We start from the raw sequence: 21,460 nt of genomic DNA, 5'->3' as shown, positions 1-21,460 counted from the left end.
AGGTCTTTACACACACACATGAAAACATTACAAACATGTACTTGGGAGTCAAAGCAATGAATAACACAAGGTTATTGTACTTGGCTCCCTCAAGTTAAATAAAGGACACTTTTCTGCTCGTCTCCAAGCTCGGTAGTTAAATCGATATAAACCGCAGAATATAGAAATGATCACAAAAGATTGGTTCTGTATAATCGCTATCAATTAGGGACATTTACGTTTCAGGATCTGGCAACTCTAAACAGATTCTTGATTTCATATAAACATTTCAATATTGATCATCTTGGTCAGTGTTCTGTCTCGTGGTAGTTGCCAAACAGCCACGAAAAGATCCAGTTGACCTAATTGGATGAGCAAAATTGGAAATGGGAAGCTTATTGTTGTTTTTGGAAAAAAAATGTTCATCACGTACGGAACAAGCAACTGAACTTAGTTGGTCTGCTTTGATGGAATGGACGATTAAAGTCGACAACAAGAAAAAAACAAGTCACGCTGTCAATGATTTATTCTTTGAATGAACAGCCAGTAGCCATACCGACAACATTACCTCCTCAGCGATGTAAAAATGCTAAAGGACACTTTTCTGCTCGTCTCCAAGCTCGGTAGGTTTATTCTTTGAATGAACAGTCAGTAGCCATACCGACTACATTGCCTCCTCATTGATGTAACAATGCCCCCCTCCAAAACGTTTATTCTCCATTATGTTTCCTTCCATGTGATTTCAACGTACTCTTATAAGCAAAGCTTTTATCGCAAAGGGAGCACGGGAAAGGTTTTTGTCCGGCATGTGTCAACATGTGCGATTTTAAACCGTTCTTATAACAAAAGTTTTTACCGCAAAGCGAGCACGTGAAAAGTTTTTCTCCCGTGTGCGTCTGCATGTGAGAATTTAAAGTCTCCTTGTAGGTGAAACTTTCAGCGCAAACGGAGCACGTGAAGGGCTTTTCGCCCGTGTGTGTCCTCATGTGTCTCGTCACGCAGTGCTTATAAGAAAAACTTTCGCCGCAAACGGAGCACGCGAACGGTTTCTCCCCCGTGTGCGTCGCCATGTGCGCGACCAACGAGATCTTGTGAGCAAACTTTTCCCCGCAAACGGAGCAAGCGAAAGGCTTTTCCCCAGTGTGCGTTCTCATGTGTCGACTCAAATGGTCTTTGATGTAATAGATTTTGCCGCAAACCGAGCAAGTGAAAGGATTTTCTACCGTGTGCGTTACCTTGTGGACAATCAAAGAGACCTTTTGTGCAAACGTCTCGCCGCAAGCTGAACAACGAAACGTTTTTTCTCTCGTGTGCGTTCTCATGTGTCTGTTCCGATAGGCCTTGGCAAAGCTTTTGCCGCAAACGGAGCAGGTAAAGTGGTCTTCGGGCGTCTGACGCTTGGCGTCAGCCGTCTCCTCCTGGGAACCTTTTGAGCGTTTGTCGTGACCTTGGCCATCCGCGCTGCTCCTCAAAGGTTCTTGGCGGCGTGACAGTGGAAGCGCGAGCTTGTCTGCTGGTGAGTCTCCACGACGCTCTCCACTTGGACCGCGAAGGCCGAGCCGCGACCACTCGGACGGGTGCTCTTCGTCGTCCTCACTCTTCACCACGACGATGTTAAATGGCAGCTGGCTGACATCCACTTCCTCCTCTTCCTCTTTGACGTCAGGGGCCCGGGAACGCTCCCGTTCCAAACTGGAGCTCGCCGCCTGCGGCTGAGGTGGAACTTCCTCTCGGCGACCCATCAGTTGGTGGATGTCTGCAGGACACAAATCATGTCATTTTGGCCTCCAAAGAAATAAAAGCGTTAAATTGACCGCACGTTCCATTGAATTAGAAAGAGGAAATAGGTCTTGGGGTGTCTGCCGCTTGGCGTCATCCGTCTCCTCCTGGGAGCCTTTTGAGCGTTTGTCGTGACCTTGGCTATCCGCGCTGCTCCTCAAAGGTTCTTGGCGGTGTGACAGTGGAAGCGCGAGCTTGTCTGCTGGTGAGTCTCCACGACGCTCTCCACTTGGACCGCGAAGGCCGAGCCGCGACCACTCGGACGGGTGCTCTTCGTCGTCCTCACTCTTCACCACGACGATGTTAAATGGCAGCTGGCTGACATCCACTTCCTCCTCTTCCTCTTTGACGTCAGGGGCCCGGGAAGGCTCCCGTTCCAAACTGGAGCTCGCCGCCTGCGGCTGAGGTGGAACTTCCTCTCGGCGACCCATCAGTTGGTGGATGTCTGCAGGACACAAATCATGTCATTTTGGCCTCCAAAGAAATAAAAGCGTTAAATTGACCGCACGTTCCATTGAATTAGAAAGAGGAAATATAACAATATATTTCTTGGAGTGATCATTGATGCAAAGCTTTGTTGGAAACCACTTGGAATGAAAAATACGGATACTTGCACACATAAATTAATTATTTGCATCTTTTTCTTTTTTTTGAAGTGGGTCAACATTTGCTTCCAATATCTTCTGCTCGAAACAAGAAAGCGCTCCAAACGTTCAACTCGTGCTCCCATTTTTAATGTTTTTTAATTACATTTCTTTTAGGGGCTCTCGCATGATTTGGGGTTGGGGGCCGGTTTACTTTGAGGTTTGTTGTATTTATTTAGTTATCTTGTTGAATGTATCTTGCAATCCGTTTTTACAGGCTGTTCAAACATTGTCGGGGGGAAAAGGGTATCCTGGGTGTGGGGATGTTGAGAGTCAAAGATCTGCCTGATAAACATCACGAATGTTTGACCTCTTCAGCATTGACGATATTATGAGCGTCGCGCGTACCACTAGCTCATACACACGAGATTTTTTTCTGTAAAGAACATGAATGTGCATCCGCGAACAGACAGACCTTGAATGTGCAACACGATGGGCGCCAAGAAAATGTCGTCGTCATGCTGACGTTGCACGTTCTCCTCTCTCGCTCGACAAATTTGCTCCTCGTGCGACGCCATCGTTCTTTCGAGCAGTACAAATGTTCCAATTCCGAAGCTTTTGTTGATGCACACCCAAAACCCTCCTCGCTCTTTGTCTCTTGTAGATCCATGGAGCAACTTCCGCATTTTCTTCTTCGATGGTACGTTGGCGGCAGCGAAAGCGTCGACGACGTCACGTGGCGGCCATCTTGCGGCGGCACTGTGGCGGGGAGGTCCAAACCTCAACATTTATTGAAAAATTGGATGGTCGTCATTACATTTTCAGTTGTTGATTTTTCGTCCTATCGTGGAGATAATTTGGGGGGGGGGATAAACTTTATTAAACAACTTAGACATTTGACAGTAAATTTCACATTAAAAAAACAAGTTTATGAAGAGACTCCTTTCCTTGTCCAGAAATACTGTAAAACTTTTGGTACTCTGCAGGCTTCAATCTGCACTGTTAGCCTGGAAATAAATTGGATAGCTTCGAAATAAAATTGCTTTTCATTTACGGTTTATAGCATTTTAGTCATACTGTATATGTACAATCGAGTACGTTCTTATTCACACACTCCAGAAGTTGATGCAGTGAAAAAAGATTTTTTAAAGCCTGCTGAAGAAAATACAAAACAGAAAAAAAATGCATTCAGTCCAGCATGGTTCCATAAATATTAATTAATTGCATGAAAGGTTTCCTGGTATCGTTCCTCAAGTGTCAAAGCTTGGCTAATCGTTATGTCGAGTTACTCTTAAGAGAACACATTCAAGTTGGATCCCAAAGCACCACTGTATATGCCCTTTGACGTCAGCAACGAGGAAGGAACACAAAATGTTGACAATTGAACAATTTATTCTTCTAGGCAACGGTCAGCGGTGCGTGGAAGAAACTCCTCGACCAGCTTGCATCCCAAGTCAGCCAAAGAAAAGTTCACGGGAAGGACACAAAACACAAAAGGATACATTCTCATAATTTGGTGAACTGTCTCATATGTCTTTCATCTTCTAACGGGAACGTTTGTTCTTGCAGGTTATAATGGGGATTCATACCCAGAGTCTCATAAGTGGGACGCAGACGTGCTAACCACTTGGTCACCACGCCGGTGCGTACTCATGTGTGCCGTCAAATTGTGCTTATGAGAAAAGCTTTTCCCACAAACCGAGCAAGTAAAGGGTCTTTCTCCCGTGTGCGTACTCATGTGTGCCAACAGTGTCGACTTTTGTGTGAATGTTTTGCCGCACATGGAACAGGCGAAGGGTTTTTCTCCCGTGTGCGTTCTTACGTGTGCCACCAGCGTTGCCTTTTGAGTGAATCTTTCGTCGCAAACTGAGCAACAAAAGGGTTTTTCCCCCGTATGTCTTCTCTTGTGTGTCAGCATGTTTTCCTTCCGGGTGAAGCTTTCGCCACAAATTGGGCAACTGAACGATTTTTCTCCTGTGTGCCTCTGCATGTGTGCATTCAAAGTCTGCTTATAGGAAAACCTTTTGCCGCAAGCTAAGCAATGGAAAGGTTTCTCCCCTGTGTGTGTTGCTGTGTGCGCAATCAACGAGACCTTGCGGGTAAATGCGTCACCGCAAACTGGGCAACCAAAGGGTTTTTCTCCCGTGTGCTTTCTCATGTGTGTCCTCATGTTGGACTTGCGTGCAAATCGTTCGTCACAAAATGAGCAGCGAAAACATTTTTTAGCCCTGTCAGCTGTCTCCTTCTCAGGGATTTCAAAGTGTCTGTCGTCACCATTGCGATTTGCATCGCTCCGCAAAGGTTCTTCCGTGTCTTGGCTGCGCGTCGTCGGGAGAGAGGGGTTTGGCGGTGGCGGTCCCTCACTTGGATTGTGATGATGAAGCCGTGATGACTCGTTGGGTTTGTCTTCATCGCCTTCACTCTTCACGACGACGACGTTCAGGGGCAACTCCCTGACAACCAGCTCCTCCTCTTCCTCTTTAACGTTGGGGTGCCCTGGCACACGCACACAGTTTAGGTCAGAAATCATGTCACAAGAGACTGCAGCTATCGAATACTTACAATCAATTATTTATCAGTTAATGGCTAAAATTGTTTTAATTTTAGCCAAAGAACTGTTTATTCACCGGTTAATGTTGTCTATTTAATATTGACTAATGCTTTTTTTTGAATGTTTCAAAAATTATCTTCCAAAGAACAGAAAACACAAAATTGCAAACATACAAAGAGAGGAAGCGTTATTGATAAAGCACATTTTGATTGAGCCACTGATGAGTCGTAACTCAGAATCTGTTACTCAAACAGCCGAGCTAAAACAGAGAAAGAAATTAGAAAGTAGTCAGAGGAAAGGTTTCCGTGTCAGCAGACCTTGGTGGGGGTTTGTGGCAATCTGAGAGTTGCAAGCAACTTCCAATTGCCGTCGGTGTCGCTCGGTCTCCTCTTTAGCGCGACAAAGTTGCTCCTCGTACGACGCAATGGTTCTTTCAAACAGGCCGAAGATTTCGTCGGCGGCCGCAATAAGTCGTTCCCTTACCAACTCTTTCAACATTTTTCTTCTTTTTATCCCCCAGCCTGATTTAGCTGTGTAGCACTGTTGGCGGTTTCCCAAAACTCACACAAACAAGTCTGGGAACAACAAATCACACGGCGCATGCGTGCAAAAGGCTACCGGAAAACCACAAAAGAACCACGAAGAAGAAAAGGGCGGAAGTTGGCCGGGCGAGAGACAAAGTGCGACGTCGAAATTTTGGACGTGTGGTCGCCAAAATAAAACACACAACAGTTGAAAAGGGAGCAACTAACTGGAATCTTGCAATATTATCATCAAGAAAAATGGCGACGGACCAGGATCAAATTTGTCCAGAAAGGGAGGAGAACGAGCGACGACATCTGGATGCTCTTCACGGACTACGTGAGAAGAATCAAAGCGAGTAAACTATAATGCATGTATAATGTGTCTACGATATCATACGATCGCTTTTCTCTTATCGTTCGTGTGATGAACGAACAAAATAAACCAATGGCAGCCATCTTGATTTTGCAATCGGCCAATCGGTTAACGACGTGGACGTCACATGGCGTCTCTCTCTCTCTCTCTCTCTCTCTCTCTCTCTCTCTCTCTCTCTCTCTCTCTCCCCCCCTCTTACTCTCATCTTTCGTTGCCCTTCGCGCACAGGGAATGTGTTAAATGCTAAATTAAATATTAAATTGACAGTCTCGATGCATATAGTTTACGTTGGACTTTTGTACATACATACATACATACATACATACATACATACATACATACATACATACATACATATTTAACGCTTAGTCAAAGTCCACGGGCAGCCAGAATAACTTCACATTGCCATCCTTGAGTCTAAACTTTAGGGAAAGCCAGCATAATATTGTCTATAATATTCAACTTGTTTGGGTTGCTTTGTCTCCTGCAGACATGCAGCAAACAACTGTCCGCCAAGAGGAAGACTCACCTAAACTACGCAGATGGAGCTCCTGTATGGAACCCCAAATGAAAGAGGAAGATGAGGAGCCACAGTCCCCTGATGTCAAAGAGGAAGAGGAGGAGTTTGATATCGGCCAGTTACCACTGACCGTTGTCATTGTGAAAAGTGAAGACGACGAAGACGAAGAACTTCCTCACGGCAGTCCAAGTGGAGGACCACCAGCAGGAAACAACCTCTTAGCTCCACTGTCTCACAGGCAAAACACCGAAGGATCTTTGAGAAGCGACATCGCTTGTGAAGGTGACAACAAGCACCTGAAATGCTCTCAAGCGGATAAAACGCTTGACAAGAAAACTTCTCAAACATGCAAGAGACGTCACAGACGTAAAGAAAAATTTTACTGCTCACTTTGTAGTAAAACATTTCCTTATGAGAGTACTTGGAATGAACACATGCAGACGCACACAGGAGAAAAACCCTTTTGCTGCTCGGTCTGCGGGGAAAGTTTTGCTCGCAAAGGTAATATGAACGTACACATGAGAAGACACACGGGTGAAAATCCTTTCAGCTGCACAGCGTGTGGTGATACCTTCGCCCGCAAGGTCAATCTGATTGCGCATACAGCAACACACACAGGGGAAAAACCTTTCACTTGCTCCGTGTGTGGTGAAAGGTTTTCTTATGAGTACAATGTGAATGCACACATGAAAACACACACGGGAGAAAAACCATTTGTTTGCTCGGCGTGTGGTAAAAGGTTCCTTAAAAAGTCGGTTATGGTTAAGCACATGAGAACGCACACAGGGGAAAAACCCTTCAGTTGTTCAGTTTGCAGCGAAAGCTTTTCTCATAAGCACAGTTTGAATGTTCACATGAGAACACACACGGGAGAAAAACTCTTTAGTTGCTCAGTGTGCGGTAAGAGATTCACTCACAAGCAAAACATGATCCAACACATGAGAACACACACGGGAGAAAAACCTTTCACTTGCTCAGTTTGTGCTGAAAGTTTTTCATATAAGCATGGTTTGAAATCACACATGCAAAACCACACGGGAGAAAAACCCTTCAGTTGCTCTGCTTGTGGTAAGAGTTTTTCAAATAAGTATGATTTGAATATACACATGAGAACGCACACAGGCGAGAAACCTTTTTGTTGCTCAGTTTGTTGCAAAAAATTCACGGTAAAGCAAAACATGATCCGACACATGAGAACACACTCGGGAGAAAAACCTTTTGCATGCTCACTTTGCGATAAAAGCTTTTCCAGTAAGTCTGACATGAATAGACATGAGAATACACACAAAAGAAAAGCCTTTTAGTCACACAGTTTACGTTAAAAGCTGTTTCAACTGCACACATGCGGAAACATGGCAGACAATACATGTCAATGTATTCCTGCCCAATTGCACTAAAATGGTGGTGGAGGGGAATTTGTTTGTTTGTTTTTTTCCTCTCAGCAGCCTTTTAAGTTTTAATAGCCACTTGAAGACCACATTTAGGCTGAAAATGTGATAATTATTGAACATTTGTTTCGTGCTCTAACAAGTTGTGCGTTCAGTGTTTTGACCTTTGAGTGGCAAGTTCTGTGAGGTTGTTTGTTTGATTGTAGGGCGTGGGAGAAGGCTTACAGAAGTTCCAACACTCGAATGTTGTGTTTTCGCTGCCCTTGTCCTTTGCAATAAAAAACGAAAGCCATTCTGACCTCTGGAGTCTCTTCTTCCACGGCTCAAATTTTGGCGCAGTCTTCAATGTGCCCGCAAGATGGCGATCGGTATCTCGCGAGTAAAATGAGGGCATGATCGAAGAAGAAAACGGCGGAAGTTGAGGCTTTCCAAGACGATGAGAGGGGATAAAGAGCCTGTTCGTTTTCTCGTAACCGCTCAACGAATCAAACTGTTCCCTAAAAAATAAGACGTGTCGGTTTGAGAGAACGATGACGTCGTCCGAGGAGCAAGTTAGTCACGCGGCAGGGAACAAACGACGACAGCAGGACGCTATTCTCTTCGCTCCCAGCGGGTCCCACGCTGAAGGTTTGAACACGTCGCAAAGCTTTTATGTTTTGCTCTGCACCAAGAAAGTAAAGGGATTCTCACCAAATATTAATAGTATCATACTTACACAAGAGTAACAAGTAGTATTGGTTTGCCTAAGTAGTCAATTGATTTTGGGGGGGGGGGCGGTGCAGCAGTAGCCGATTAGTTTTGTTCATTTTCAGACTTTTATATTTTTTCTTTGCGGAAAGATGACCCATGCTGGGTGACGTGAGCACCGCAGCCCGGCGGCGGTTGACTCGCACATTTGCAACATAAGACGTTTTAATGAGTCAAAACTGAAAATGGATCATTTACACACAGTCAGTGTTTGGCCTGTAGTTTCAAACACTGTCGTGCAACTTTACATCACTTGCGTGATCGAGGGTCACATTTAAGAATGGCCAGATTAGGTGTGCTGTATTTCTTCAATGCATTAATGATAAGATTATGTGAGTTAAGATGTGTTTGTGTGTGTGTCATGACTTGCAGAAGTCCAGCGGCTGATTGTGGGGGGCTTCACTTCGGTGCAGGAGCTGCATGCCTTTGTTAAGGAGGAAGAGGGCGATCTTCAGCACGCCTACATCAAAGAGGAAGAAGAAGATGTCAACGTTAGTGGGTCGCCGCTGACTGTCGTCGTCGTAAAGGGCCAAGACGACGAAGACAAAGAAGCGATCGACCGCCACACTCCGAGCGGAGACAACGGCGGCGGACCGTACATCGCAGCTCCGCTCTCACAAAGCGATGACACGGAAGACACCAGCGAGTCAGAGCAAGAAAGTGATACACACTTGAAACGCTCACAAAAGGAGACGGGTCCAGACAACGGGAATTCTTCTCAATCGCGCATGAGGCGTGGAACGCGGAACCACCGTTTCAACTGCTCGGTTTGCAGCAAAAGGTTTCCTTACGAGAGCAGTTTGAATGAACACATGCAGATGCACACGGGAGAAAAACCCTTTAGTTGCTCAGTTTGCGGTAAAAGTTTTTCAAGGAAAGGAAATATGAATGTTCACATGAGAAGCCACACAGGAGAAAAACCTTTCAGTTGCTCAACATGCGGCGATGAATTTGCTCAGAAGGCCTCTTTGGTGGCGCACGTGACGACGCACAGGGGAGAAAAACCATTCACTTGCTCCCTTTGTGGCAAAAGCCTGTCTTACAAGCATGGGTTGAAATCTCACATGCTGACGCACATGGGAGAAAAACCCTTTCGATGCGCCGTGTGCGGCGACGGCTTCTCTTACAAGCAGAGTTTGAATTTACACATGAGAAGACACACGGGAGAAAACACTTTCACGTGCTCAGTTTGTGCGAAATGTTTTCATGATGAGCACAGTTTGAAAGTACACACACAGACGCACACGGGGGAAAAGGCCTTCATCTGTTCCATTTGTGGCGAAGGTTTTTCTCGAAAAGGAAACATGAACGTACATATGAGAAGGCACACGGGAGAAAAACCTTTCACTTGCCCAGTTTGTGGCGATAAATTTGCTCAGAAGGTCTCTTTAGTTGCGCACGCAGCGACGCACACGGGACAAAAACCTTTCACCTGCCCAGTTTGTGCAAAGAGCTTTTCTTATAAGCACGGTCTGAAATTACACATGCAGACACACACGGGGGAAAAAACATTTCAGTGCTCAGTTTGTGGTGACAGTTTTTCTTATAAGCACAGTTTGAACATACACATGAGAAGACACACAGGAGAGAAACCTTTCCCTTGCTCCGTTTGCGGGAAAAGCTTTTCGCATAAGCACGGCTTGAGAGCACACATGTGGACCCACACGGGAGAAAGGCCTTTTGGTTGCTCAATATGTGGTAAAAGCTTTCATAACAACTATGACTTGAATCTACACGAGAGAACGCACACGGAAGAAAAACCTTTCGGTTGTTCTGTTTGTGGCAAAAAGTTTGCCACCAAGCAAAACATGATTCGACACGTGAGAAGGCACTCGGGAGAAAAACCTTTCGCTTGCTCACTTTGTCACAAAAGCTTTTGCAGTAAGTCCGATTTGAAAAGACACGAGAACACACACGTGAGAAAAAGCATTATAGTTGCTCAAGTTGTGACAAAATAACACGCAGGGAAGATGATGAAGCTACTCTGCAATTCCAATTGGAATGTGCACCTGCAGAAACACAACAGAGCGAATGGTGGGCAGGATTTGCCGGAAACCATCTCATCTAGGCCTTGGTGGAAGGTGGAAACCTTGGAAACGTGCCAAGTGCAAGCGCTCACTGCGTAGGCTGAGTGACGGCCACAAGAAAAGTGTCTCCACTGCTACGCAAAGCAACCTGTTAAACTCCCATGGATAACAAGGTGCCAAGTGCCTTGTTAGCTCTCTGAGCAAAATCCCTGATTTGTCTTTGTGGGTGGTTCACGGGCAGAGAGGTGGATCTCTCTCAAAGTGCTTCTTCTGGCTTTGTTTCTTCTCTCGCTAACGAAAAAAAAAAGAATGCTTGTCGAAACCAGATGCTTCATTTCTTCATTTCACAAGGACAAACAAGTTGCCACAATGTGTGCAGCCTTCATATTCATTCCAAGAAAATGGAGACATCATTCACTATTTTACGAATGTAATCTGCTCCAGTGTTTTGTAAATAAAGTTTCTTTTGAAAAGACTAAGGTCAGCTGACGCTTCGCAATGTTTAAGATTAATTTAATTATGGCTATTCAGCCACCGGGTTCAAAAGTTAAAGTTACACATTTATGAGCCAAACAGTATTGGCCATTAAATTAGCAGCCAGACATTAAAAAGACAGAAAGAAAAATATTGATCAGTACTCTTTTGCTGGGCATAATATTTGCTCATAACGAATGTTATTTCCAGATTTTTAAGGTGTGTGTGTATTAACCACTGAAATTTCTTTCTCATTAAAAAAAGTATCCCCATCACATTACTCAAGTCTTCCATGAGATGTGACAGAGGGGAAAACACTTGGTTGCTCGGCGACATCCCCAAGCAGCAAATGAATGAAGCGTCGCCATCACACGCTCCGCATCGACACATTCAAGATGGCGATAACGTGAACGTACTATTTGGTTGCCAACACGCGCTCCAGCTGAAACTCGCTTTCTATTACTCAGCTGCCGCCGTGGAAGTAGAAAAGGCGGAAGTTGGTCAAATGGCCGCCGGGAGACGAACGAGCGCGAGCTTGTCGTCGTCGTGGTGTGCTTGCGGCCGCGAAATTAAACAAAATGTTTTCATAAAATAATAAACGAGAGCCATGACGTCGTACGAGGAGCAACTTTGCCAAGTGAACGAGCGCCAACAGCAACTCGACGCCGCTTTCAAGGCACCGATCGCGTTGGGCGTTCAAGGTCTGTCCACATGTTCAGTACTTTTCTGCTTTTAAACACCGATTTCTCCGAAACGTTACGTAGTTAATGTGCGTGTCGTGCTTTTAATCCCCCTTTATTTTGGAAGCCTCATGTATCTCTGTTGCCTCTCCAGCCTTGCGAGGAGGGGAGGAGGAAGGGGCGGATTCACTGAGTCCACACGTTAAAGAAGAAGACGAGGAGGAGCCACAGTCCCCACGCGTTAAAGAGGAAGAGGAGGATGCCGACCCTCCTCACGTTAAGATGGAAGGAGAGGATCCGGAGTCCCCCAATGTCAAGGAGGAAGAGGAGGAGGTTGATGTCGGCGAGTTGCCGCTGACTGTGCTCGTTGTGAAAAGCGAAGACGACGAAGACGAATCACCCGAGTCGTCATATCAACGTCCTCAACGCAGTCCGAGCGGAGGAGCAACACCGGACGAGCTTTTGGCGCCGCTGTCGGACAGCGACGACGAGGAAGCTGACGGCAAGCGGTCGGAAAGCTCTGAAAAGGCGACAAGTGAGCACGCGGCTCAAAAACCGTTCGGGTGCTCGGTTTGCGCTAAAGTCTTTTCCTACAAGTGGAACTTGAACGCACACATGAGAACACACACCGGAGACAAACCCTTCAGTTGTCCGGTTTGTGGCAAAGGTTTTCCTCGACGGGGAAATATGGTGAGACACACGAGAACGCACGCGAGTGCAAAACCTGCCCCCGACGCCGCCGGCGATTCGCCGGAGGTCTTGTTGATTGCGCGCGAGGCGACGCAAAAGCCTTTGGCTTGCTCCGTTTGCGGCGAGTGGTACTCTCAGAAGCGCAGCTTGAAAATACACATGCGCACGCACAGCGGCGAAAAGCGCTTCAGCTGCTCACTCTGCGGCGAGTGGTACTCTCACAAGAGCAGCTTGAAGGCGCACATGTGGACGCACACCGGCGAGAAACGCTTCGCCTGCTCCGTGTGCGGCCAATCTTTTACATACAAGCACAATTTGACGGCGCACATGGCGACGCACACGGGACAAGCGTTCGCGTGCTCCGTTTGCGGCAAACGTTTTACCTGTAAGCAAAACATGAACATACACATGAGAACGCACACGGGAGAAAAACCCTTCGCCTGCTCCGTTTGCCACAAAAACTTTTCCTACAAGTCGGCCATGACCCAGCACATGAGAACGCACACGGGAGAAAAACCCTACAGCTGCTCCATTTGCGGCGACGAATTTGCTCAGAAGGTCACTTTGGTCGCACACGTGGCGACGCACACGGGAGAAAAACCGTTCACTTGCTCAGTTTGCGGCAAAAGCCTCTCTTATAAGCACGGCTTGAAATCCCACATGCAGATACACACGGGAGAAAAAAGGCTTCGCTGCTCGGTGTGCGGCGACAGTTTTTCTTCCAAGTCCAGCTTAAATATACACATGAGGAGACACACGGGAGAGAAACCTTTCACATGCTCCGTTTGTCAGAGAAGCTTCTCTCATAAGAACACGTTGACAACGCACATGCGGACGCACAAGAAAGATTGAACATTTTCATTTCCTATTGGGGGCTAGGGGGGCGTTTCAGTTCTTCCAAAAGGGGCTTTGGGAAATTTAAGGGAAAGCAGGGTTGAACGTTTTGAACAAATTGACATGTGCTGTTTTCTGCGATGATGTGGCCACACGAGTAGTGACCGTTTGCGACAAGAATAAAGAGTCAAATTTCCAACCTGTCTTGTTTCTCCCTTGTCGTTGAAAGGCTTTAATAATTTGTTGCGCAAAAACAAGCGCAAGTCGACCCCTCGCGAGCAGGAGATGATGACTCTTGGCACTGTTTGAAAGAACCAAAGCGGAGAGGAGACTGACGGACGGCGACGACAACCGGAGTGGAAACTGTTTCAAAGTCTCGAACAGCTGTCGTCAAAATATGCTCAATCCAAAATCCGAGTCCACACAAGCAAATCACAACCCCAGCAACGCCAAAACTTCATCTGAGATTGACACCAGTGGCAATGCGTGTGCGGAAGTTGGCAAGATGTGTGCGATCGTTCAGAGTGAGTTTGTGGGCTACAAAAAAAAAGCCTCCTACCGTGCCAGGGGAGGAGGAGTGGCATCCCTGAGAAGTTTTCGTCTGGGGGGGCGGAGTGCTGCTTCCTCGAGCTGGCCAATCGCCATCAAGTTGAAAAGCAGGTCTGACGGAGTGGCATCCCTGAGAAGTTTTCGTCTGGGGGGGGCCGGAGTGCTGCTTCCTCGAGCTGACCAATCGCCATCAAGTTGAAAAGCAGGTCTGAGGAAGAGTAGCACACATCTCAATTCGCATCTCGAATGGTACGCTCATTTCAGCGTGGGCATCGTTTTAGACACAGCGCTGTTTGTCCTTGAATTCATTTCCAAAGGTCATTTTACAGCAAAATAAACGCTTCATTGTTCTCTATTAACCCTGGAGAACCCACGGGGTCAAATTTGGCCCCTATAAATTCTGCTACTGAAATGCTACCCTTAAATCCCAAAGGGTCAGATTTGGCCCTAATCCTAAATTAGGATTAAAGCATTGAATATTTGAAAAAAAAACATATATGTTGGTGTTCAGTGAACCTATAGCAGTCATTTAATGTATAATTCATCATTTGCCAAAGAAGAAAAAGGTTCTTGGGTTCTCCAGGGTTAAGCTGACGTGGTAAATAACATTAGTTTAGCAAGATGTTCCAAACTCAATCCACATCATTTGAGGTTCAGTAAAAACGTTCCGCAGCATGAATGCAACGCACCTCATTTCAAGGCACTGCGATCTCAGTCACGTTGCACTTGGCGTCGTCGTTTCCAAACGGCAGCTCAATCGGAACCAGCTGCTTTCGCACGAACACGCACACAAACGTTTCCCCTCACAGCGACGACGTGAATGACGTCACGGCGCACGCGTCGGGCTCCTTCCTCCAAGTCCGCACGGCGAGCATGTTTGAAAGGTCGATGGGAATTCAACAAGTGGAAAAGACAATCGCGGTCATCAAGTGATGCAAAACTCGAAGCCGAACTACTTCCGTGTCAAGTGTGCACCGATTGGTCGCGTCACCACGTGACGCCACAAGGTGATTGGACAACTGGCCCACCTGACCGAAACACTTCCCGAAAGAAATGAAGAAAGGCAGAAAACTAAATCAAAACAGAATGAAGTTCTACTTTCGTCCGTAGACGTTTTTTTTTAATCCCCACAGATATTGGGAATCATTCAGCATTTTTTTTTTTTTTTGCCAAAGTAAGAAGAGCCTCTTTTTGGTCGGCGCTGGCAGTGGTGTCGTTCACAATCGTGTTGCGTTTTTTTTCTCCATTTGTTGCGACCGTCGTTTGCCAGAGTCCTGAAGCTCAACGACTGGCTTTGCAGCCCTTTTTCAGACTGAGAAATGTCGATTTCCTTTTTTCTCACTCGTTGTTGAATTTCTTTGGATGGTGGCAACTTGTTTGCAGCTTTTTCATTTCTTCATTTTTGTCCACAAAGACTAAAATAAACAAACCCGCCATAGAAAATTGAGCATTTTTATGTTGAATACACAGTAGGAATGTTTACTTAAACTGATGGCAGTATTTAGCTCAAATTTGGGTGCATGCTTGGGGTGCAGATAGTCACCCCCACCTCTCCACTTAATATTGTAGAGAAAAAAAAATCCACAAAAGTTTAGAACTCTGGTTCCTGCCAAGAATGTGAGCGGGCACAAACACAAAATTTGACTTTAGTTGTTTATCGAACTGGCATCTTAGGATCATACAAGAATGTTCAGTGAAGAAATTGAAAACGAAATGCCCAAAAAAATGATCTGGAATGGAGGCAATGTGAACAAAAGGTTTATAATTAGATTTATGCGGTCCATTCACTGCATCGCTGTTTTTAAAATTTTTTGGGGGTGTGTTTCGCCACAAAAGTTTAGAACTCTGGTTCCTGCCAAGAATGTGAGCGGGCACAAACACAAAATTTGACTTTAGTTGTTCATTGAACTGGCATCTTAGGATCATACAAGAATCTTCAGTGAAGAAATTGAAAACGAAATGCCCAAAAATATGATCTGGAATGGAGGCAATGTGAACAAAAGGTTTGTAATTAGATTGATGCGGTCCATTCACTGCATCGCTGTTTTGAAAAAAATGTTTTGGTGTGTTTTGTAACAAGCAAGGGGAATAGAAGAAGACTTCTACTAACACTAAAGTGGTTTCTTTGCTTGTTCAAGTACCGATTTGACTCCTTTACTCCAGTAAAAGTAATAGAGTACAGACATAAAAAAAAAATTGATATTACAGGTATGAAATGCCAGTTGCGTATTGTTCCCCGCCATCATAAAAAAACAAACAAAAAAACAGAAACTGTCGAGGAATGTAAAAACGTTCATTCCTTGCTGTGCGTCTGCATGTGCGCGCTAAAGTGGTTTCTTTGCTTGTTCAAGTACCGATTTGACTCCTTTACTCCAGTAAAAGTAATAGAGTACAGACATAAAATGACATAATAACATTTTGGATAATTTGGCACAACATAAAAATAAAAAGAATAATTGCCTTCTTCTGTCACATGAAAAATTCCTTTATTTTTGTTTTTTCACCCACAGCTAGCTAGCGCTGGCTAAACTTAAATGAAAGGCTGCAACGATTGTTGATTTTCCAAATAAATTCATTTGTCCACTGCTTTCACGGAGGTCGACTGAAATGAAAATATTTACCGCTGAGAGGCAGACATCCTCCTGATTTGAACAATTTTGTGGTTAACGAGGTCTCTGAACGATTAAAGGATCATCAATATAAGCATTGGTTCATTTGATAATCAATTAGCTGCAGGGTAATTCGACATCAATGCTATCGAAACCCGTTGCTCCAGCTTTGCTATCCAAGTCAACCAATTCATAAAAATAAAAAATAAAAAATTTAAAAAATGAATTAGCAAATGATATCAACTGGGGGGGGAAACTCATGTAAAGATGTGTCTTTTTTTCATAGCAGACTGAGATTTTTTTTTTAAGATGACCACAAAACATTGATGTGGCCGACGGCAACATTTCCCTTAACTAAGGCTTCGACATTTCATATTGGCATTTAGTTAAAGTTGGCTCAAATGAGTGAGCAACACAACAACCCCGAAAAAAAAGGAACGCACGAAATAAGACAATTTTGTGGGTTTCATTTTTTTTCATTCGTTTGAGCCAACTTTTGGGCTTCTAAAAAAAATAAAAAACTAAGATTTGGGTCAGTCCCAATTTGACCCAAGATGGGAGCAAACAGTTTTTACAGTGCTGATTTGCTGATATAGCTGATTAAGTAAAAGATAAACGGTAGTCTGAGAAAGAAATACTCAAGGGAAGTACCGTTATCTGAATAATCGACGCACTAAGTAAGAGAGTATTTGAACTTTGTTAATTTCCACCACAGGTAACAAAGATAAGAGCGTTTGAACCAACTCATTCATTTAAAATAACAGAAAAAAAATTGATATTACTGGTATGAAATGCCAGTTGCGTAACTGTTCCCCTCCCTCATAAAAAAACAAACAAAAAAAACAGAAACGGTCGAGGAATGTAATAACTTCATTCCTTGCTGTGAGTCTGCATGTGCGCATTCAAGTTTTGCTTGAAGGCAAATTTTTTCCCGCAATCTGTGCAGCTGAAGGGTTTTTCCCCTGTGTGCGTTCTCATGTGCACGTTCAGATTCCTCTTGCTGGTGAATCGTTTGGCGCAGACAGAACAAGTGAAGGGTTTCTCTTCCGTGTGGCCCCGCATGTGCGCAGTCAAGCTGTGCTTGGACGTCACACTTTTACCGCAGACAGAGCAAATGAAGGGTTTCTCCCCGGTGTGCTTCCGCATGTGTCTGACCATGTATTGTTTTTGGGTGAAGCTTTCGCCGCACTCCGAGCAGCGAAAGGGTTTTTCTCCCGTGTGCGTCCACGTGTGCACGTTCAAATGCTGCTTGGAGGCAAAACTTTTCCCGCAAACTGAGCACGTGCAGCGCTTTTCTCCTGTGTGCCTTCTCTTGTGTTTGAGCATGTATTGCTTCTGAGTGAAGCGTTCGCCACAAACGGAGCAGGTGAAAGGTTTTTCACCTGTGTGCGCTGCCGCGTGCGCCCTCAGAGAGGCCTCCTGAGCGAACTGCTGCCCGCAAACGGAGCAGCCAAAGCGTTTTTCTGCGTGCGTCTGCATGTGCTCATTCAAACTGTGCTTGTAAGAAAGGCTTTTGCCACAAACCGGGCAAGTGAAAGGTTTTTCTCCTGTATGCGTCCTCACGTGTGCGTTAAAAGTCGGCCGATAGGTAAAACTATCGCCGCAGACTGAGCAACTGAAGGGTTTTTCTCCCGTGTGCCTTTTCATGTGCGCGTTTAAGGTCTGCTTGTAGGTAAAACTGTCGCCACACACGGAGCAGGTGAAAGGTTTCTCTCCCGTGTGTTTCCGCATGTGCGCTTTCAAACTTCTTTTGTAAGAAAAACTTTCACGGCAAACCGAGCAGCTCACCAGACTTTCCCCCGTGTGTGTCCGCATGTGGATGTTCAAACTGCGCTTGTACGAATAGCTTTCGCCGCAAACGGGGCAGGTGAAAGGTTTCTCTCCGGTGTGCGTGGCCGTGTGCGCAATCAAAAAGATCTTTTTGGCAAAGGTTTCGCTGCACACGGAGCAGCTGTAAGGTTTTTCTCCCGTGTGCGTCCTCATGTGGACCGTCAGATTCTTTTTCTTCGCGAATCTTTTCCCACAAACTGAGCAAGCGAAACGTTTCTCTTCCGTGTGTGTCGCCATGTGCACGATCAACGAGCCCTTTTGTGCAAACGTGTCGCCGCAAACTGAACAATGAAAAGTTGGCTTCTCGCCCGTGTGTGCTCTCATGTGTCTCACCATATTCGACTTGCAAGCAAACATTTTACTACAAACGGTACAGCTGAAGGGCTTTTCTCCCGTGTGCGTTCTCATGTGCTCCTTCACGCTGTACTTGCAAGAGAGGCTTTTACCGCAAAGTGAGCAGGTCAAATGTTCTTTCGCAGCGCTTGCCAAAGGTCTGTCGTCCTCTCCGGCGTCTGCGGCGCTCCTTGAGGGTTTCTCCAAGTCACCGCCGCGTGAAGGCGCAGGTAAGCGCTGGTCTGCGGGCTGTGCCCCGCGGCGCTCTCCGCTGAGACTGCGGCGATGAAGCTGCGACCATTCGGCTGCGTCGCCTTCGTCGTCTTCGCTCTTCACGACGACGACGTTGAGTGAGAACTCGCTGACGTCGACCTCCTCTTCTTCCTCTTTAACGCAGGGCTGCTGCGGATCTTGGTCTTCCTCTTTAATACGACGGGGCTCCGGATTTTCTTCCCGATGACCGATCGGCTGCTGGATGTCTACAAGATGCAAGCAAAACAAAAAAATTGAGCACACGTGTCAAACTTTACGAGCGGTGGCTGACCTCAAGGCATAGTATTTGGTCTGACAGGAGCTGCTGATTGATGTGAGCTCTCTATCGTATCAGTTTTTGTGACTTACATCGCTGTCAAAAGGCATTTGCCCTCTTCTGGAAAAAAAAAACTGGGCCCTGTGAAAGCGCCCCCCCCCCCCACCTTCAAACCTGAATAAACTATGGCTCATCACATTTTATTATTTATCTCACAATGGAGACATTCGCAATTTACAGCAACAAAATTTGGAGGGAAGAAAGTAGAAAAACATTATTTGCATGCACAAAATAATTTTGAGGGTAAACTGAGGTTCATTTTGACTGAGCAAGCCCAAGTCCAATTCGCTCCACAACTGTTCAGTAAACGAGTCAATTCAGCCCTATATTAAATGTGAATAAACTCTTATACAGCGTAGATACGGCTTCCTCCATAACTGTTATAACATGTATAGTGTGCAGAATTGTGTAGTATATTGCCCCTTTTTAGTCATTGGCAATTTTACTCATCCTAATCAAAACAATGATACTTGTGTTTCGACTTGGAATAAAGCAATCGATGATCTCTTCAAGGGGCCAAACCTCGACTGTGCAGTGAGGCACCGGAGGCAGGGAAAATGGCGGCCACTTGTCGTGCTTCTCCATCCTTCTCCTCTTTCGCTTGACAAAGTTGCTCCTCGTGCGACTCCATCGCTTGCAAGTAGTCCGACTATTTATTTTGTAACTATTTCAACAATTGCACGTTTTATTTGAGCGAGCTGCACAAGAACAAAAGCTGGGCGTCGCTGCTTTGTCGCTTTCGCCGCACTCCGAGCAGCGAAAGGGTTTTTCTCCCGTGTGCGTCCACGTGTGCACGTTCAAATGCTGCTTGGAGGCAAAACTTTTCCCGCAAACTGAGCACGTGCAGCGCTTTTCTCCTGTGTGCCTTCTCTTGTGTTTGAGCATGTATTGCTTCTGAGTGAAGCGTTCGCCACAAACGGAGCAGGTGAAAGGTTTTTCACCTGTGTGCGCTGCCGCGTGCGCCCTCAGAGAGGCCTCCTGAGCGAACTGCTGCCCGCAAACGGAGCAGCCAAAGCGTTTTTCTGCGTGCGTCTGCATGTGCTCATTCAAACTGTGCTTGTAAGAAAGGCTTTTGCCACAAACCGGGCAAGTGAAAGGTTTTTCTCCTGTATGCGTCCTCACGTGTGCGTTAAAAGTCGGCCGATAGGTAAAACTATCGCCGCAGACTGAGCAACTGAAGGGTTTTTCTCCCGTGTGCCTTTTCATGTGCGCGTTTAAGGTCTGCTTGTAGGTAAAACTGTCGCCACACACGGAGCAGGTGAAAGGTTTCTCTCCCGTGTGTTTCCGCATGTGCGCTTTCAAACTTCTTTTGTAAGAAAAACTTTCACGGCAAACCGAGCAGCTCACCAGACTTTCCCCCGTGTGTGTCCGCATGTGGATGTTCAAACTGCGCTTGTACGAATAGCTTTCGCCGCAAACGGGGCAGGTGAAAGGTTTCTCTCCCGTGTGCGTGGCCGTGTGTGCAATCAAAAAGATCTTTTTGGCAAAGGTTTCGCTGCACACGGAGCAGCTGTAAGGTTTTTCTCCCGTGTGCGTCCTCATGTGGACCGTCAGATTCTTTTTCTTCGCGAATCTTTTCCCACAAACTGAGCAAGCGAAACGTTTCTCTTCCGTGTGCGTCGCCATGTGCACGATCAACGAACCCTTTTGTGCAAACGTGTCGCCGCAAACTGAGCAATGAAAAGTTGGCTTCTCGCCCGTGTGTGCTCTCATGTGTCTCACCATATTCGACTTGCAAGCAAACATTTTACTACAAACGGTACAGCTGAAGGGCTTTTCTCCGGTGTGCGTTCTCATGTGCTCCTTCACGCTGTACTTGCAAGAGAGGCTTTTACCGCAAAGTGAGCAGGTCAAATGTTCTTTCGCGGCGCTTGCCAAAGGTCTGTCGTCCTCTCCGGCGTCTGCGGCGCTCCTTGAGGGTTTCTCCAAGTCGCCGCCAGGCGAAGGCGCAGCTAAGCGCTGGTCGGCGGGCTCTGCCCCGCGGTGCTCTCCGCTCGGACTGCGGTGACGAAGCTGCGACCACTCGGCTGCGTTGCCTTCGTCGTCTTCGCTCTTCACGACAACGACGTTGAGTGAGAACTCGCTGACGTCGACCTCCTCTTCTTCCTCTTTAATGCGGGGCGGCTGCGGATCTTGGTCTTCCTCTTTAATGCGGCGGGGCTCCGGATGTTCTTCCCGACGACCGATCGGCTGCTGGATGTCTACAAGATGCAAGCAAAACAAAAAAATTGAGCACACGTGTCAAACTTTACGAGCGGTGGCTGACCTCAAGGCATAGTATTTGGTCTGACAGGAGCTGCTGATTGATGTGAGCTCTCTATCGTATCAGTTTTTGTGACTTACATCGCTGTCAAAAGGCATTTGCCCTCTTCTGGAAAAAAAAAACTGGGGCCCGTGAAA

General features: G+C 46.1%; 8 protein-coding genes and 1 long non-coding RNA gene across 9 annotated transcripts in view; 3 read left to right on the top strand and 6 right to left on the bottom strand.

Moving 5' to 3' along the window:
- Positions 1 to 610: 610 nt before the first annotated feature.
- LOC109525313 (gastrula zinc finger protein XlCGF8.2DB-like) lies at positions 611 to 1,756 on the bottom strand. Its single transcript, XM_019885736.1, has one exon. The coding sequence runs from the start codon at positions 1,719 to 1,721 to the stop codon at positions 690 to 692; it is 1,032 nt and encodes a 343-aa protein (XP_019741295.1). The 5' UTR covers positions 1,722 to 1,756; the 3' UTR covers positions 611 to 689.
- LOC109525141 (uncharacterized) lies at positions 1,721 to 3,126 on the bottom strand. Its single transcript, XM_019885431.1, has 3 exons — positions 2,818 to 3,126; positions 1,794 to 2,203; positions 1,721 to 1,735 (listed from the first exon to the last, which is right to left on the bottom strand). The coding sequence occupies exons 1-3, from the start codon at positions 3,026 to 3,028 to the stop codon at positions 1,721 to 1,723; spliced, it is 636 nt and encodes a 211-aa protein (XP_019740990.1). The 5' UTR covers positions 3,029 to 3,126.
- A 562-nt stretch (positions 3,127 to 3,688) lies between these two features.
- LOC109525310 (gastrula zinc finger protein XlCGF8.2DB-like) lies at positions 3,689 to 5,456 on the bottom strand. Its single transcript, XM_019885732.1, has 2 exons — positions 5,211 to 5,456; positions 3,689 to 4,838 (listed from the first exon to the last, which is right to left on the bottom strand). Exons 1-2 carry the CDS (start codon positions 5,389 to 5,391, stop codon positions 3,940 to 3,942), a joined length of 1,080 nt encoding a protein of 359 aa, XP_019741291.1. The 5' UTR covers positions 5,392 to 5,456; the 3' UTR covers positions 3,689 to 3,939.
- Positions 5,457 to 5,648: 192 nt separating this feature from the next.
- LOC109525299 (zinc finger protein OZF-like) lies at positions 5,649 to 7,996 on the top strand. The gene is made up of 2 exons (XM_019885713.1): positions 5,649 to 5,754; positions 6,281 to 7,996. The coding sequence occupies exons 1-2, from the start codon at positions 5,676 to 5,678 to the stop codon at positions 7,612 to 7,614; spliced, it is 1,413 nt and encodes a 470-aa protein (XP_019741272.1). The 5' UTR covers positions 5,649 to 5,675; the 3' UTR covers positions 7,615 to 7,996.
- A 121-nt stretch (positions 7,997 to 8,117) lies between these two features.
- LOC109525294 (gastrula zinc finger protein XlCGF57.1-like) lies at positions 8,118 to 10,949 on the top strand. The gene is made up of 2 exons (XM_019885699.1): positions 8,118 to 8,325; positions 8,818 to 10,949. The coding sequence occupies exons 1-2, from the start codon at positions 8,229 to 8,231 to the stop codon at positions 10,401 to 10,403; spliced, it is 1,683 nt and encodes a 560-aa protein (XP_019741258.1). The 5' UTR covers positions 8,118 to 8,228; the 3' UTR covers positions 10,404 to 10,949.
- LOC109525340 (uncharacterized) lies at positions 8,825 to 14,763 on the bottom strand. Its single transcript, XR_002170127.1, has 3 exons — positions 14,389 to 14,763; positions 13,710 to 13,812; positions 8,825 to 8,905 (listed from the first exon to the last, which is right to left on the bottom strand). It is a non-coding gene; the product is annotated as an uncharacterized LOC109525340 (long non-coding RNA).
- Positions 11,419 to 13,700, top strand: LOC109525298 (gastrula zinc finger protein XlCGF57.1-like). The gene is made up of 2 exons (XM_019885712.1): positions 11,419 to 11,647; positions 11,781 to 13,700. The coding sequence occupies exons 1-2, from the start codon at positions 11,554 to 11,556 to the stop codon at positions 13,166 to 13,168; spliced, it is 1,482 nt and encodes a 493-aa protein (XP_019741271.1). The 5' UTR covers positions 11,419 to 11,553; the 3' UTR covers positions 13,169 to 13,700.
- Positions 14,764 to 16,567: 1,804 nt separating the features above from the next.
- On the bottom strand, positions 16,568 to 19,789 carry LOC109525289 (gastrula zinc finger protein XlCGF57.1-like). The gene is made up of 2 exons (XM_019885691.1): positions 19,583 to 19,789; positions 16,568 to 18,950 (listed from the first exon to the last, which is right to left on the bottom strand). Exons 1-2 carry the CDS (start codon positions 19,689 to 19,691, stop codon positions 17,179 to 17,181), a joined length of 1,881 nt encoding a protein of 626 aa, XP_019741250.1. The 5' UTR covers positions 19,692 to 19,789; the 3' UTR covers positions 16,568 to 17,178.
- LOC109525140 (zinc finger protein Xfin-like) overlaps positions 19,730 to 21,460 on the bottom strand; it is a 23,416-nt gene continuing 21,685 nt past the window's right edge. The window contains exon 9 of the mRNA XM_019885430.1: positions 19,730 to 20,536. Coding sequence (XP_019740989.1) covers positions 19,730 to 20,536 — 807 coding nt within the window. The remainder of the gene's footprint in view (positions 20,537 to 21,460) is intronic.

The sequence above is a fragment of the Hippocampus comes genome, unplaced genomic scaffold, assembly GCF_001891065.2.
Source record: "Hippocampus comes isolate QL1 unplaced genomic scaffold, H_comes_QL1_v1.1 scaffold78, whole genome shotgun sequence".
Taxonomy (NCBI): Eukaryota; Metazoa; Chordata; class Actinopteri; order Syngnathiformes; family Syngnathidae; genus Hippocampus; species Hippocampus comes.
This window is presented reverse-complemented; position numbering and strand designations above follow the sequence as displayed.